Source organism: Pezoporus wallicus, unplaced genomic scaffold (assembly GCF_028554395.1).
Source record: "Pezoporus wallicus isolate ANWC-B61680 ecotype Strahan unplaced genomic scaffold, APGP_CSIRO_Pwel_v1 contig_7684, whole genome shotgun sequence".
Taxonomy (NCBI): Eukaryota; Metazoa; Chordata; class Aves; order Psittaciformes; family Psittacidae; genus Pezoporus; species Pezoporus wallicus.
In genome coordinates, this window is record NW_026642638.1 from 1,072,341 (window position 1) to 1,088,636 (window position 16,296).

A 16,296-nucleotide genomic window follows, 5' to 3' on the forward strand; every position below is an offset into this window, starting at 1 on the left:
TAAAACCTCAGTGACAAAGAACTGTCCTATTTGAAAATTAAAAACTATTCATTTTGCACACTCAGACTAATAGCAGCACTCTTGGTCTGGTTATGCTTCCAACAGAAACAACCTGTAATCCCATTAAACAGCTATTTTATTTTTTCATTATAGGGACAGGCAACACTACACACCTTTCTCTTCCATCCCTCTTTTCATCAGTTACTTAGCTAAGAGAACGAGTATTAACTATATACCTTCCTTCTCTTAGAGTACCGCTTGTCTTTTTATTCACGAGGTACACTTACTAACTCAGTCACCATATTGGTAAAGCTAAAGCCACTTTTTAAGACTCAAATTCCTAATTTCATAAAGATCTCTAGGTGAATAAGGTTGGCAGGACAACACCTCTAGCTTCTCTGCTGGATGCTGTGATTGTATACTCTGGACCCTCCTCTCCCCCACACTTTGCCAATCTCCTTCTACTCTGCAATCTTCTGCACTGTTGAAGAATTGATCTTAATGTGGGTTTCATACACTCAGCAATGAAGAGAGAACAGCAGTCTTAATTCCTTTTGGCAAACCTTCAAAATTCCATATCAAAATGCACAATCCCTGTCACCACAAGGGAACCATTCTGCTCTGACTCTCTAAAGTAGTTAATCAGCATCATTACATTCAGATCTCAAAGAACCCAAAGTACATTACAATTAAAAATAGAACAAAATAAGAACATACACACACATATATAGCCACAAAATCAAAACAAATTATTTTTTAAGTACTACATTTTTAGAAAAACAAGTTTATTTTTATATTAATATATTTCAAAAGTTACATGCTTTTTTTTCTTCACATTTTTAGAACCTATTTCTGGCTTACTACATGATTGCTAGTGATTTACAGAAAACAACCTTAAATGAGGAAAAATGGGGCAGTAGGAATGGAGGCAGGATTAGAAAAATTATTAACACTGTAGATTTACATATTTCTTTAGATCATTCCTATTATGCATTTTATTTAGCTTTTGGTCAGCTTTAAAACAAAATACTGTAGCTACCAAAGAATTTATGTCTTATTCCCCCATTTTCCTTGCTTATGAGTAAACTTTAACTTAGGAGATAATAGCCTTACAGAAGGTTAGGTTAGAAAACATTAAAAGGTTATGTGAGATCTCTCGTAGTGTCTTTTTTGCCACTTTTCTTTGAAAAAAAAATTACGCATCAAATACTATGTGCTATTATTTGTTTCTCTTTTGTGAGGAGGGAGATTAGGTACACAGATGGCTATTAACTGAAAAGTAGGGGCAGATCCACAGATTTCACTGCAATGTCTAATACCTATATCTGAGGAGTAATGGAGAGCATGAAACAAAAATACAGTTACAGAAGATATGGATAGAACACTAAACTTCATACAATAAGATGCTGTTAAGAACAGAAACAGACAATTAATGAGGGTTTATCTGAATGCTGTCTCTCCATCGCGAGGAAGCAGTTACAAGACAAAAACATGCCTATGCCAAGAAAGGATGAGAAATACAGACAATGAACATTAATATATTGAGCTATTATTCCAGGTTCAGTTCATTTATTGTTAAGTGAAACAGAATTGCCTCACAGTGGAACTAGACACTCGGAAAAGGACAAAGCAGCATTTTGACACTACCTTATGCCTTCTGCCATAAAATCAAAAGCCCTCAGTAAAAGCCATGTTACTGAAATTAACACTATTTGCTTACAAAAGCAGAACCCCAAACACTGAAACAATAAGTGATATAGGCTGCGTTTACACAAAGCCTGTTACCAGGAACAGAAATAAACTGAGTCTTTTTGGCACCTACCACATTTCAGCATCTTTCCTCCAGCAGCTTTCACTGCCACCTTCAAATAATTGATCTTTTCTAGCAGTTCTTATTATCATACTCTACAATGGAAAATAAAGGCCTTCTGACGTAGATTCAGACGTGAATGTTCCAAGTTAATAAAACAGTGGAATCACTATTCTGCAAAAACAGAGGCCACCTTAATCCAATAAAAACTGCCTTCAACTGTACTACCTGATCAAACTGAAGATCTTCACCTCTTTGAAGAGATCTGGACAACAGCTTTTCCTGTAAAAAAAAACATAAAGAGAAACATGAATTTCACAATGCAACTGACTGTTATTAAAGATCCCTTTTTTTCTCTCAGTTGTATTACAGAACAAAAAAATAACCTGCAATATGAACAGCTGCATTATTTTTCAGGTAAAATCATTTCTGAAGATGAGAAGCGTACTCGCATAATCTAAGAATACAGATCTAAGATTGTTTTGGTAGCAATAATGTTAAAGACTGACAAAAAAAGTCAAACACCTCTCCAAACAGCAGGGCCTACAGCAGTGTGCTCAACAGAGATAGCTGGCGGTGGCTGCCAAATGTAACTTAGAAGGAAAGCCATTCTCATCTGAATTAACAAGCATATTCATGTTCATATAAGGCAGTTACTCTAAGCTACAAAAAATTACTTTTAAAATGCCTTCGCAGAGGCAGAGACAATTGTTCCAATCTGCACTCTCCCTGAACTGCAATGAAAAATAGCTAGAAAGCCTAGCTGAGGAAAAGGAGAATGTCAGTAACTTGCTTTACATTTGAAATAACTTTGTCAGGTGCAAAAAAATGCAGTATTACCAGAATTTAATTATTACAGTATTTCATTGCTACCAGTACCATAAGACATACTGCTCCATTAAAAGCAAAATTAACCAACAAAATAATTTAGTGAGAATTAAAGCATTAAGAAAACAAAATACTCATGTACTGTAATAGTAATTCTTATTAGTCACTGTAGAGAGTACCAAATCATACAGTTACACAAAACACAACATACTGGCTCTGAGGATTAATGATTTACATCAAGCCAAGTGCCACAGTAACAGCTTTAAGGGCACACTACAAAGCAGTTAGATATATAAAGATGTGATGTGCATTTCTTGCTATTTCAAGAAATTTTAAGCCACTTTTCACCTTATTATAAATGCAGGGAAAATGGTACCTTTGATGAGGAAAGTAGGAAAAGTACTAAAGATACCCAGTTACTAGGTCACATGAGACTGCGGAAAGCAAACGAAGAGTGTTTATGAAGCAAGTCGGCTAATAAACTGGAAGAGCTGTTAATCTGCCTGGTCTGAGATGTAAAAGGAGGTGTCAGCAGTACTGATAGCCAGGGGTTTTTGACACAAAATAACTGCTTAGTAATTTAGTAAGAGACAACATCCAGGCTGTCAGGCTGCTGACAAAAAAATTTTAAGTTGATATTGCTTGGCATTTAACACTTGCAAGACTGCAACAGACAGGCTGTATGGTAAACAGATACAAATCAGGATTGCATGTCCAAAGTCTAAGATTCAAACAATTATCACTCAACCTAATTGTAATCTGGAAAATACAAGGCAATTTCTGGCATTTTCTTCCATGAGTGCAGCTGTATTTGGTGTTCAAAAGGACACAATCTTTAGCAACTACTACAGCCTCCGAAAACTTGAATTCAACGTTGCGCAGGCAAAAAGCATTTCCCTACCCTAAAAGTATAACTTGACATAATATAGCCACCAATTCAGAAGTCATTTTCTATAAGCCAAAGAAACCTACTTAATAGTCCAAGAAAAGTCATTCATGTTCAGTGCCAGTATGCTTAAGTAAAAATATTGTAAAAAATAAAGCGGTTTCAGGAAATGCATTTAATACTCTGAAATAATTCTATTTGTTCATCAATTGATGCATTACCCACTGTTCTTTCATGGTGTATTTAACAGCAAGGGGGAAAAGGTTTCAGATAGTGGCAAATAAACCCTTTTTTTAAACTTACAAATTCATATAATTTTACATGTAAAGTCTGTTCAAAATACTGTTATGTGACTTCACGTTTTGCAGCATATACTAAAAGCTCCAGAGATGATTTGCCAATCAGAATTCCCTTTTAACTAGAACTCCTCCCTCCCCCCTTTTTATAAGCAAATGTCTACTCTAGGTAAATTCAGGTTATCTGTGCTATGTTTTTAGATAAATGGCACAAATTATTGTAATCTTATCCATAAAGCAGAAACACAAGAAATGTTCCACTCTATCTAAACATCAGATATTGCTAAATAAGCTGCAAGAAAGTAACCATAAAACTATTCCCCAAGAAGACAGAGAAGTGACTTTCTTGTAAGAAGATGGTAGAAGTCAGGTTCCTTAAGTGTCCTTACGATACAACGCTCTGACACACCACATGTCCACTGTGGTACTACAAAGCTACTATACAGGTGAACAAACACTGGGTTTATTATATCAATTGCATGTGTCTAAAATAGCTAAAGAATACTAAACCAAAGAGAAGTGAAATGATCTGTAAGTCTTTAGACAAAGAAGCTGAAGTCCATGTCAACAGATAGCAAAATGTTAAGATGGCTCTGAAAGCTTAACTTTTTCCCAGCTTCTGTACTGAGACACTTCTGTTCATCAAATGTTGATATAAGATTTTTAGTATCAGAATTAATGAAAACCTTACAAGTTCACAATCCTCTCTTCATAATTTTTCCTGAGCATTAAAGATCTTTACTGCTAAAAGGTAAATATCACCCTAGTTAATGTAACCCTGACCAAACAAACGTGACATAACCAAATAATACTCTAACCCTTCACAGGTTAATCAAGGTCTCTGAATTACTTCTATGGTTTTAAAATTAATTCTCGTTCCATGTCTGCTCCTAACTCTTCTTTGTCACGGCACTGGTTATCTTACCTGACTTATAAAAATCTATCAAACAGCATAAAGGAAAGGTCTGGAAACTTTCACTGAATTAATTATGTAAGGTTTATTTTCCTGGCTTCCTGAAGTTCAAAAAGAGATGGAAATAACAGGTCTGCATTTATCTGTTACAAATGAAATTAAAAAAAAAGAAATAAAAAAGGAAAAAAAGAAGAAAAAGAAAAAAAAAAACCTACTGAATTAACCAAAGAGCAGTTTGCATCCATTGTGTAAAGCAGAAATGTCAACATATGGCAGGCAGCAGATCAGGATGCAGCCGACGTGTGTGTGCTGTGCAAACAACTGCACCCATGGAAAAAGGTACCACCCGTTGGCCCCCCTCCAGCATTCACCGGCTCGCCCTCTGGCGGCTGGCACCCCTCAGCAGGGGCTCAGGTGAGCCTGCCTCCTTCTGTCCTCCAAGCTGCTGTAGGAAACCAGACTTGCAAAGAGCATACAGTGCTAGTCTGAACACTGTTCAGTATCTCCACGATGGAATAAAATTGCTGGCATTGGCAACAGGCTTAAACAGTCTTGCTACTTTTGACTTAACTCAAACAATTTAGTATGTTAGCAGCTTACCTAGTTAACAGCTTGGTAACTTGGTGGCACCACGTTGAACTCCCTGCTCAAATTCTAACCCATTTTTACATGCAGCCTTACAAAATACAGGGTAACTGAGTTTGTCACTAATCTTTTTCACTGGTATAGTTTGTTTCACACATGGGGAAGGCTGGTATCATGCCTCAAGTCAACCTGCTCAGCTGATGAAGAGTCTTTTAAGCTACAGTAAATTGTGTCTGAGCCCATTATAAACTGCATACTATTACCACAAGAAATTTAGAAACATTAATTTAACAAACAAAACAAAACAAAAAACAATCAACCAACCAAGGTGGCTTCATTTTTTTTAATTTAATTTGCTCACTAAACAGATGATCTTCCTTCCTGGGGCTATGCTCACTATTCGAATCATTTAAGCATTTGTTGATAAGCTCTTTCTGTAACTTTGGAAACTCTGTGGTATTAAAATTTTACAAGCACAGAATTCATAATTAAAAACCAGTGAAAGGAAACTCCTTTCTTACTCACTGAGTATCAAGCAAATTCACAGCCAGAGAAATCATGTAGTCCCTTGTTTAAAACCACAGGTCAGTTACTTCTAATGAAACCCATACATCTAGTCGAAACAGTGCTGTTCCACCACCCCCAGGTGCTGTCTTGATCTAAAGTTACGATTTTATTCTTTTATTATTATTTTTAATTAAATTTTGCTCCCCTACTGGCATCTTCATCTTCAAGTTCTAAAAAGCGTCTAGCTCCCACTTTTAATTGGTCTGGCTCCAAACTCTCCAATAGCTTCATCCAACAGACTAGCTTCATCTAACACAGATTTATGTAACACTATATATATTCTCTATATTATTATTTGTAGCCAAGTCATCCCATAAAATCAAATCACACTAAAATGATAAAGGGCTTTCCTCTCTTCCATTAAAGCCTTTTCTTTGATCTTAGTCAGTGCCTTTCCTGTACCCAGTCAGCCTTTTATCTTTCTTTTTAAATGTCATGCACTAGAACTGACTATTCAGTATTTACAGCAAATACTACATTCAAAAGTAAAACCACTTCAGTATTGCAGTAATTCCTTTCATTGAGACACCTAAGGATTCCCTTCTACCTCTGTGTTACACAGGCTCAGGTTGTTTCACTTTTCCACGGCTTTTGGCACCTCTTTCAAATTGCTGGTTTTCTATATACTCCTTCCTTCCTACCAATATAAATTAAGGAATGCTGGCTGTATGTGTAAATTTACATTTGACTGCATTAAAAAACATTTTGTTTAAAGGAATTCCACTTAGCAAATGAACACAGACAGAACTGTTAACGACCTTCACAAATGCCTACTCCAGAAATAATTAGAATTTCTTATTTTATCCCAAAGAATTTTATACATCCTGTATACACACAAGATACCAATTTCATAATCTTATTAGTAAAATATCCTGACTAAGGCAGGCTTCATGCATAAAGCCTCAACAGACAACACAGCTGGGAATCACTTTTCACTGAAAGTGCATTATTTCATTAGTTTCACGGGTTTCCCAATTTTTAATCTGGTGAGATGTTGAGATTTTGTATGATTAACAGATTGAAAAAAAACTTGTTTAACTAACAGTCACCAGCATGGAGGGGAGACACAGCCTGGGATTGTTGTCAGAGGATTTATTTGATCTAGGAACAAGTGTTTCAGCACAAGTGACCTCCAGGGCTATTGTATTTACCTTCTATCAGTATTCCAGCTAGGAGATTTCACTCCAAACTAGCTGTGTCTGCAGGAAAAGCCCTCTTCAATTCATCCAAATTATTTCTATGTCGTTCTGGCCAAGCACTACCCTCCCTGTATGTTTAGCAGAGGAATGGAAAAGTGGCCAAGGGAGTGGCATTTACAGCAGGAGGCACACAGAGCACCCTACATGGCACACTCTTCATTTCCACCCACAGCATCATCACCCCTGCAGCTCTCATTTCTTAGCCATGCACCCTTCACTATTTGCATGCCCCTTCTCCTACAAAGTTTCTGTGCTTTCTCAGCAAACCCTCCTGAGTACTGACTCTTTTGGACGTCTATAAGGAAACCGACAAGTTATGTTTAAGTTGTGGGCTTGCCTGGTACACACACACACATATATATGATGTTTACCTACGTAGGTGTGTACGAAGTGTTTCACTTTCCTCAGCCTTTAATCTACTAATCTACAGTTTCAGTTGAAGATGATTCCATCATTGACACGACAAAACATGCTTAGCCCCATTTTTGTGCTCTTTTGGACTGCTTAATAATTATTTTTCCTAAAGTTTCAAAACTGGATTTCACCAGCAGGACTTTGCACATTTTGCCCAATGTGCAATATATGCTGGCTATAATGTTCTTCCAGGTCTTACTGTCATTACTTTGGAAAGCAAACCAAATGCATCTTTTCGCAAAAGTATATTGTCAAAGTATTAATTCAAAGAAGCATCAACAGGAAACACATTTTACAGTGTTAATAAAGGAATGTTTTTTGCTGCTGTTGTTTCCTTTTATAACTACAGAACTTACAAATACTACGATGTCTTGTTTCCAGTAACCACTACATAACAGTTTTAATAGAAGCAAATAAAGCATAATCCAGGTAGCAACCCTATTTGCAGAAGCCTATTTATTCTTTAAGTAATCCCTTTGAAAAGTCAACAATATCTTTCCAGTAACCACACATGATAAATCAGCCTGCTTTAGGAAAAAAAGCAGGATCATTTCAAGGGATACTATGAAAAAAAGGACTCACCAAAGGTTCAGCCATTACAAGTTCAATTTTCTTTTCAGCTTGAACAGCAAATTCAGCAAAGAGGTTTTTGATGACATACTCGCCAGGTTTGACATCTGGATCAATAGTAATGTTAGACATGATGATGCCTCTCTTTTCCCAGGTGGAAACAACACTTGGAGAAACTCTGCGTTTATTTACTCTGCTGGGTGGCGTGGAGGCTATAAGGAAAAAAATAAAATAAAAAGCTATAAGCAGAGTTTCTAAACACAGTGTCTGTCACTTCTTACTTTCCCATCCACCACACAAACATATTCACACAGTAAATGCTGTAAACCAGAAGGAGGAATTAAGTAGCTTTAACATCCAACTACATTTTCTTCTTTAATTAGGTGGGAAATTCTACTGTAAGTTGGAGAAGGGTTATAATGTAACTCATTTTTGTTATTGACAACATGTAAAACTGTCTTACACTGTGTGAACTGCCTTATTCTGAATACAACTGTATGATAACCAAAATTACAGCGTTTAATACACGGTATCTTCAGTTCAAGTGTAAGTAAAAATTACAAGGTTCAATGTAAAGGATTATCTCCCTAGACTGTGAGATGCATTTGCCTGATTCAATTTTTATGAAGCATTTGTGAAGTTCAAGTTTCTACCAGGTGAACAACTACTGAGAAAATATTTCGTTGGCATCTCCTGGCATTTTTTGTCAGTAAGGTTATTTTCATAATAAGAAGGCAAAGCCTTTCCAGACATGTCATGCTAGCTATTTTTTTCTCCACTGTCTAGTCACAAATCTTACCAGAAATATTACTGATCAATATAAGTAACACTGGATATATTAGACTCCTCTAAGGATTAGTGCTTTCACCTTTATATTGAAATTGTTATATACTAAGTTTACATATATTTATCCACCTCTAATTTTACTTTCCTCCCTATGAACTCAAAAGCATTTCTTTATTATCACAGTTACCACTCACCCAATGTGAATTGCAGTACCCAAAAATCTGGTATCAGATCTCACTCATACATGAGTTTAACACACACATAACTACCAAGAGTAAATAATTACAATTCTTGTCTTGTGCACTATACATCAAAATATCTATTGACATCTCAAACGATGCCCCAGACCTATCCAGTAAGGTCTGGTATTTCTCTAGTATATTCCATGACTGCAGACAGTATTTTTTATCGATATCAAGAATTTATATTAAGAATTACCTATTGATATTTTACCTGTTTTCCTAAGATAGTTGTATAGGAAGCCTAGCCTCAGTCTGTTTTACTGTATTACATATTGTGATTTGTTCAGGTAAGCTGCTTTAACGCTTTCTGCAGTTAAGGTATGAGGAGATGCACGTGGCCAATCCTGATGAACCTGCAAAATTTTTGTTTTCAACTTGTACACGTTCCTAATAGCTAAATATTATCTACAAGTTCTAGTCAAACACTTTTAGCATTCAACTCATTCATGAGAATACTGGTTGCCACGGAGACAAAACTGTTAGCACTTCCCTTCGCGTCTTCCCAAGTCTCTTGAATCTCAGCCATTCACAGTTTTTTCTATCAGTTCAGAAAGTTACATTTTACATAACATAGACTTCCTTAACTTCAATTGGAAGCAATCATTTATCAAACACATTCATGAAGCAAGCAGTTCAGTGGGAGTGAAAACAGAACAGTCACAACTACTTCAGCCTCTAACCAAAAGGTAACGTAACCTTGCATCAGGTTACATGAGTACCACGTGACCTGTGTTTTTTTCACCTCAGTTTTGCACAAACTTGTTGTTTAGTTGTAGTAATGTGTATTTTTTTCCTTCACACAAATTGTAGTATGCTGTCTTCAAAGCTGGAAGGACTTGCCAAGGTCACAAAGTTGAGCTCCCAGCAACTGGGGTCAACACCAGAACGACTCCCGCACACTCCACATGCCATAAAGAATTCCTGAACATACTCTAACATCTTCATCTAGCACTTTAGTCCTGGTAACAGAGGTCCTAAAAGACACAGAAGAGTGTGTGCCACACACTGCAGGGAACGGGAGATCAAAGACACTGCCATGTTCTAGGTCCCAGTGGTGGAAGTTCACTAGATGAAAGTACACAAAGTCATTAAGAAACAGAACAAAGTGCATGCTGCAAAAGGAGAACAACAACCCAAAACATCTCACTTTACAGAAATTTTTTTCTTGCCCTGTATCTGATGACTGCCTTGTCTCTCAGTACAAAAGCAAAAACGTGTCAGGTGCTTTAAAATTCTTTCCAATGTCCATATTCTCCAGCATCTTTGCACTTGTCATTCTTAAGCCCTTATAATTTTAAAGGCAGCCCAGGAAATGAGAGATGCATTATATGTCAAGAACAAGAGCACAGATTTGAGGAGAGAGGTGAAAAGAAGGAATACATCCTTCCTAGCCATAGCAGGTAACAAACAGGAACACCAAGTATGACACCGAAAAATGCTACAACACACAATTTTTAACAACTCTTGTTTCATCTCTATCTGTAAATGAACAAAATAAAAAATCAAGAACCTAAGGACTCCTAACAGATACAACACATTTCTTTGTAAACAGTTGCTTTTATCCTAAATATGAGAGTTCCTGAGAAAGCTAAAGCTTTGCTGAACTCTATTTTTAAATCATATCTTGAAGCCAAGAGAAATGAGAGAAGTTTAAATCTCCTTTTGAACATCATTAGCTGTTCCTAGTCAGAAGAAATTTCGCACAGCAGTTGCTTTGGCTCCTTCTAGACTTACCTACTGGAGTGTGCCACAATCCCCACACTATCAGGACTAGGACTTAAAGGAACATGCCATAACCCCAGTCCAGTCCACACTCCTTAACATTGAGAAGCTGGTGCTCAACAAGCTCTTGTCCTCCCCTGTGCAAGCAAATGTAAGTGTGCAGCTGTAATGAACTGAACTGGAAAAGCAGCATTACTTCTTTTCCTCAGGTTAATTTTGACCCAATCGGTCGTCCAATTCACTCACCACATGATCACATACACGCTTGTGCCAGCACAAAGAGGAGGGTCAGTGCAGGGGCAGCACTTGCCTTTTTACTCTCCCAGCAGCAAAGCAGAGTTAAGGATATCCTTCCCAGTGGTGTTAATAATCTGTGTTCACATGCACAAGCTCTTCAGTTGGTAATAAACCTTCCCCCCAAAAACAAGGGAAACACGTTTAAACCAAAGTAATTAACAATGGTGCCATGAGAAGACTACAAATATATTACTTCTGCTGAAGTGCCAATGTATTGAAAAGACAGAATAAATGACTAGGATTTACTTTCATCTGTGAACTTGCTGAGGACTCTAATTCATGGAAGCATTAATGGCTCACATTAATGATTCTTGCCTTGCATATGACAATGTTCATGATTTTATCTGTTACTTAAAACTAGTCACGTTAGTTAAACACACACAGGGAAAACAAAAACAAACACAGGAGGGGGAAAGGGACAGAAGCTTAACCGTATTTAATAGGAAAATGTAAGTTAGAAGACACAGTAGGCTTAAAGAAAAGTCAAAATCTGTTATCGGATCTCTTAACTAGGTCAAGCAACATTATTATCTGGTATAATTATGTTCAGTGGGATTCATTTACTCATGAATTTTCAATCGATAACACTGTAGGAAGGGTCTAGGTGGACTTTAAATAGCATGTTTAATGGAAAAAATAATCTCATTGCAGGACAGGATTAAATAATTCCTTTCTGCTCTTCCTTGCCATCAAAGCATAAGGCATGCTCTGCTCTTAGCTGCCAGAGGAAATGTATGTTTTGAACATTGTTCTGAAGCCTCAAAACATGGACCATTCTGCAGAACTTCAGATGAAATCTGCTATCAAAAATGAGACCACTCACAACAGTTCAAAAACAAAAAACTACTTTCATAAATTACTTGAAAACATTGAGTGTTATCCACTTGAAACAATATCCTGTTTGTTTGCCCCGATGCGAACTAGCACTACGTGGGAAATCTGGGAGCGAGTGCCTTAGGAAATCTTTGTTAAACAGTATTGTTTGGTTGCTAGGGCCACACCAAATTGTTTGGATAGTTTCAAGGAACAGCAGAACAATACAAAGGATAATTAAACAGACAACATACTCCTAGGTCAAAAGGCAACATGCCCTGATGTACGCCAAATGAGAAACGAAGTTGTTTCATGTTAAACGTCCAGAACTAGGAAAGGTTACTTAATACCCAAGTTGATATTAAAGAACACGATTTTTATCATCCTGCTTCTTTTTGTGTAGCCCAAACGCAACAAGTATTTGAGGATATAAGTAGCATCCTATTTACCAACAAGATTATTACGGATTTAAACATACAAGCAGGTACCAAAAGGTAACAAATGTGCCCCAGGCTGTGACAGTCTATGAGTGCATTTTAATTTATGAATAGTGTGAAATGATCATTTTTAGCTTTCCTACACTTGCTTGCATACTACTTTACACTTAGCCAAGTGTTGACGTTTCATATGTGCTTTAAGTAGAACTTTCCAAGTGTTTCATGTCTTTAACAGAAATTTGCTTTCGGTTGCTACTGTTTCTCAGAATGTTGGAAGGGTTGGACTGACGTAAAACCTCCATCAGGCATCTCCCCTCTTTCAAAATACCTGAAAACACATTTAGAATTATGTTTTTAAATAAGGTATCCAACTATACAATAAAGACACTCATCACACTATGGAGGGCATCCATAGTCTTCCTCAAGCAGATAATATTCTTCAGTGCTATTTTTAAGTTCATTGCTAAGGTAGTAAACAATTTTGCACAGCTTACATTTAATAATTAAGCTTTTCATTATTATTTTTTCAGCACACTTAATACCACAGGTTTGTTAAGTTTCCTGTGACACTTGCTGCAAGCATATGGTTTGCATGTCCAACTGACAACATGAAAATTCCCAAAGATTGAAAATATTATCTCTATTACTTAAAGGAATTTTAATGAAGCTCCATGTCTTCTACTCTGATAAACATCAAGAACATTTCATCCTACCTCACAGAATGGATATTAATATACATGGGAACATACCTTGTTAAGAGTGCTTCATAGCAACAAGCCTTCAGTATCCTTTTTTTTCCCTAACAAGGATGCCAATACCCAAAAGAGATAGCAACCTATCCAGGATCATCCCAACAAATTATGAGCAGAGACAAAAAATCAAACCTAAGTTTCCTGTACCCCAGACCAGCAGTCTGTTCTCTAGAGCAGACAACTTCTTCAATAACTTTATCATTATTTCACAATTCTACAATTCCTGTAGAACACCAGGTTTCTATTGTTTTCAGTCTTCTTACTCAGACCAGTGAAAAACTCTCATGATTAGAATAAGAGAAATGGTGAACATCTTCACGAAGACAATGAAGTTGAACATTTACTGCTGTAATAACAGATGCACATTCCAAATCTTAACCTCCAGTCTATAGACAAATATTTAAAAAAAAGAGCCAACCTTTGCTTTAATCTCTTGGATTTGCTTTCAGAGTAGCAATGGGAGGATACAATTGCTACTTACTTATCCAGCCGGTTCATTTGGGCTGCTCAAGCATGTGACAGCACTATAGACCAGCCAAGTCTACTTCACTGATTTTTGTTTGAACTATGTGCCACTAGTGATTGTGCATGGAGTCTGTATGTAAAATGGATTTATTACTGCCTTACTAGCTCTCGTGTTCCAAAACCCAGCTGATCTCATGCACAACCAGCACCACTGCACTGGCGGCTCTGGATGGTTTCTTGGTTCATCAGTATCACGCAAATGCTGGAGTCACCAGTCTTTACAGAGATGGTGGATGCTTCTCCCTTATACTGCCTTTATCCAGTTATTTCATTAGCGCTCATTTGCCAGCAAAATGTTACCCATTTTAAACGATGCTAATTGATTACAATAAAAAAGAAATTACAAACCTGTAAAATATACTTATATACTTAATGACTTCCAGTTATACATAAATGTTATTCCAACCTTGTCAGTGATGTGTATTATTCTTAATGATGCGTTTAGATGGACTAAGAGAATAAATTTCTGTTAGATGCCAATTTCTGAGGCACTCTTAGGATGCATTTAAAAAAACAGTTCCTAATAAAATATTATTCTTAATACCTATATGAAAACCTAAAAGAGAAGGGAGAGGTACAGCAGCCTCCTGACTCCATCATAGCCATGTCACCTAGGATAACCTAAATAATGTGAGTAAAATCCACAACTGCTGCCAGTGAAATGATATATCTATTAAGGTCCACTGACCACACAAATTTTCATAGACTGTTTTACCTAGATATTCTTTTCATTTATATAATATACAACTACTGATAGGAAACACCACAGATATAAACACAGTGGTTAAAACTTAAGTCAATCCAAATACATTAGAATATACATGACTGAAGAAAAAATAAAACAAAATCTGCTCTTTCTCCCATATTTCTCATGTCTTAGTCTGGATCCATAGTTCCTGATGAACAAACATCCTATTATTTTCAATACAAACTACACAACTAATTCACCCAGTGACATGGCATATGGCATTCTCTCTTCTCTGTGTTAGCAGTACACAGTGAATTATCTTTGGAAAATGTTTAACAAAGATTATGGCTCTATGTGTCCAATTACACTATATGAACAGGCAAAGAACCACCACTTTCTCATTAACAAGCCACATGGACTAAAAGCCCAGATGGCAAATTTTTATTCACCTCTCTCTCTTGCACTGATTTTATGTAAATTTGATGAAAGTAATTAAATAACCAGCAGCAGTAGCTGGTACTTCCATCATGCATTTATAAAACGTCATGGGAGAGTAAGATGAATGGATTACCCACCTGTGAAGTAGAAACAGGTTTAGAACTGGCTTAGTTCAGCAGCAAATGCAGTGTAGTATCTGTAAAGCCAAGTCAAACCTTTCAGTGACAGGAGGTTTTATGTATATTGATAACTTCCCCTCTGTGGCTACACTGGAACCCATATTTTACTTCTGCAGTAGAAACACTTCCCTAATTGACAATTTATCCAAGGAGTTTCAAATATGTTTCTATTACATTTTAGTCAAGCTCTGTAAAATAGAAATGTAAATGAATGGTGCATCAATAATCAGAAGATAAGTTTATTTCAACAAGTAGCTAATTAAACATATGGCTAAAATGTGAAAGATATCCTGGGAGGGAATATAGAATGGAAAACAAGGGTTTTGGAGCGAACTGTGGTATTATGGCAGCTGACTCAAAAAAAAAAAACACAGAACAAAAACCTCTTTGAAATATTCTGAAGCTTTATCATACAAATCATTTTCTATCCCCAACAAATATGAACACACTTTCTTTATGGAAAGTTGACTCAACTAGGAGAGCAGCTGCCAATTTGTCTACTTCCTCGCATGAAGCTTGATTCTTGCTTTCAAAGCCTCTTAAAACACAGGCAAGAAATCATCTTTCTCCAAAAGGCAGACTCCTCTGCTAGCAAACAGTAATAGAAACATTACTTCAGGCCAACACAGCAGAAATCCTAAGGCATAAAATCTTGATCTGGCAATATCTAGTTTTCTAGGTATCCGGGCCAGTTTATAATTCCTTAGCAGACACAGTCTTGCTGCTACTGATGATCCTCAAATCTGATTTTCTGATTTATAACTAGGCAGATTTGCTTCTCCCAAGATTCAGTAGACTTTTTGCCCACTGCTGTTAATAGTATCTCTGACAACTTCCTTCATAAACTGTAATTTTCAGATTTTCATTTGGCATAACGCTTTTTTAACAATCTTTACTGTCAGCAGAGTAACATGTTATCCTCAGTTATCCTCATGCTGTATATACAGAACCTGCTTCTCTACAGAACTGCGACTGAACATGACAAACAATAGCCATATGCATCATGTACAACCACCTATCTCAGGTGGAGGGTATTTTATCATGAGAAAACACAAATACTTTATTAAGAAACTTAATGGTTGAAAAAGAGGTGAGATCTGACATTCAGGACAGTGACAGGACATCCAAGGCAGCCATTCAGAAACAGAACATTGGTCATTGCTGGGCACACTCTGTCCACAGAGAATGTTGGACTCAAGAGCAGCAAAGGCTTCTACAAGCTACAGTCTCAAAAGATATTTGCTGAAGTTCACCTCATCTCTCATGCTATGTAATTCTAACTTCATTAATATGGGATGGCAGGGCAGAATGCCCCATCTATGGTGCAAGTAACTACCTTCACAAACAAG

The 16,296-nt window shown here is 36.7% G+C and overlaps 1 protein-coding gene across 13 annotated transcripts in view; it reads right to left on the reverse strand.

The window, feature by feature from the left end:
• The window catches only part of FRYL (FRY like transcription coactivator), a 134,842-nt gene that overhangs the window by 85,982 nt on the left and 32,564 nt on the right, over nt 1–16,296 (reverse strand). For 12 of the 13 annotated variants that reach the window (XM_057431086.1, XM_057431092.1, XM_057431095.1 and 9 more), the window contains 2 exons: nt 8,081–8,280; nt 2,039–2,092 (listed from right to left, as the gene is read on the reverse strand). In XM_057431086.1, the coding sequence (XP_057287069.1) occupies nt 2,039–2,092; nt 8,081–8,280 (254 nt within the window). Of the gene's footprint in view, nt 1–2,038; nt 2,093–8,080; nt 8,281–14,905; nt 14,925–16,296 lie in introns of those variants that run through there. The other variant, XM_057431094.1, reaches the window with a different exon arrangement.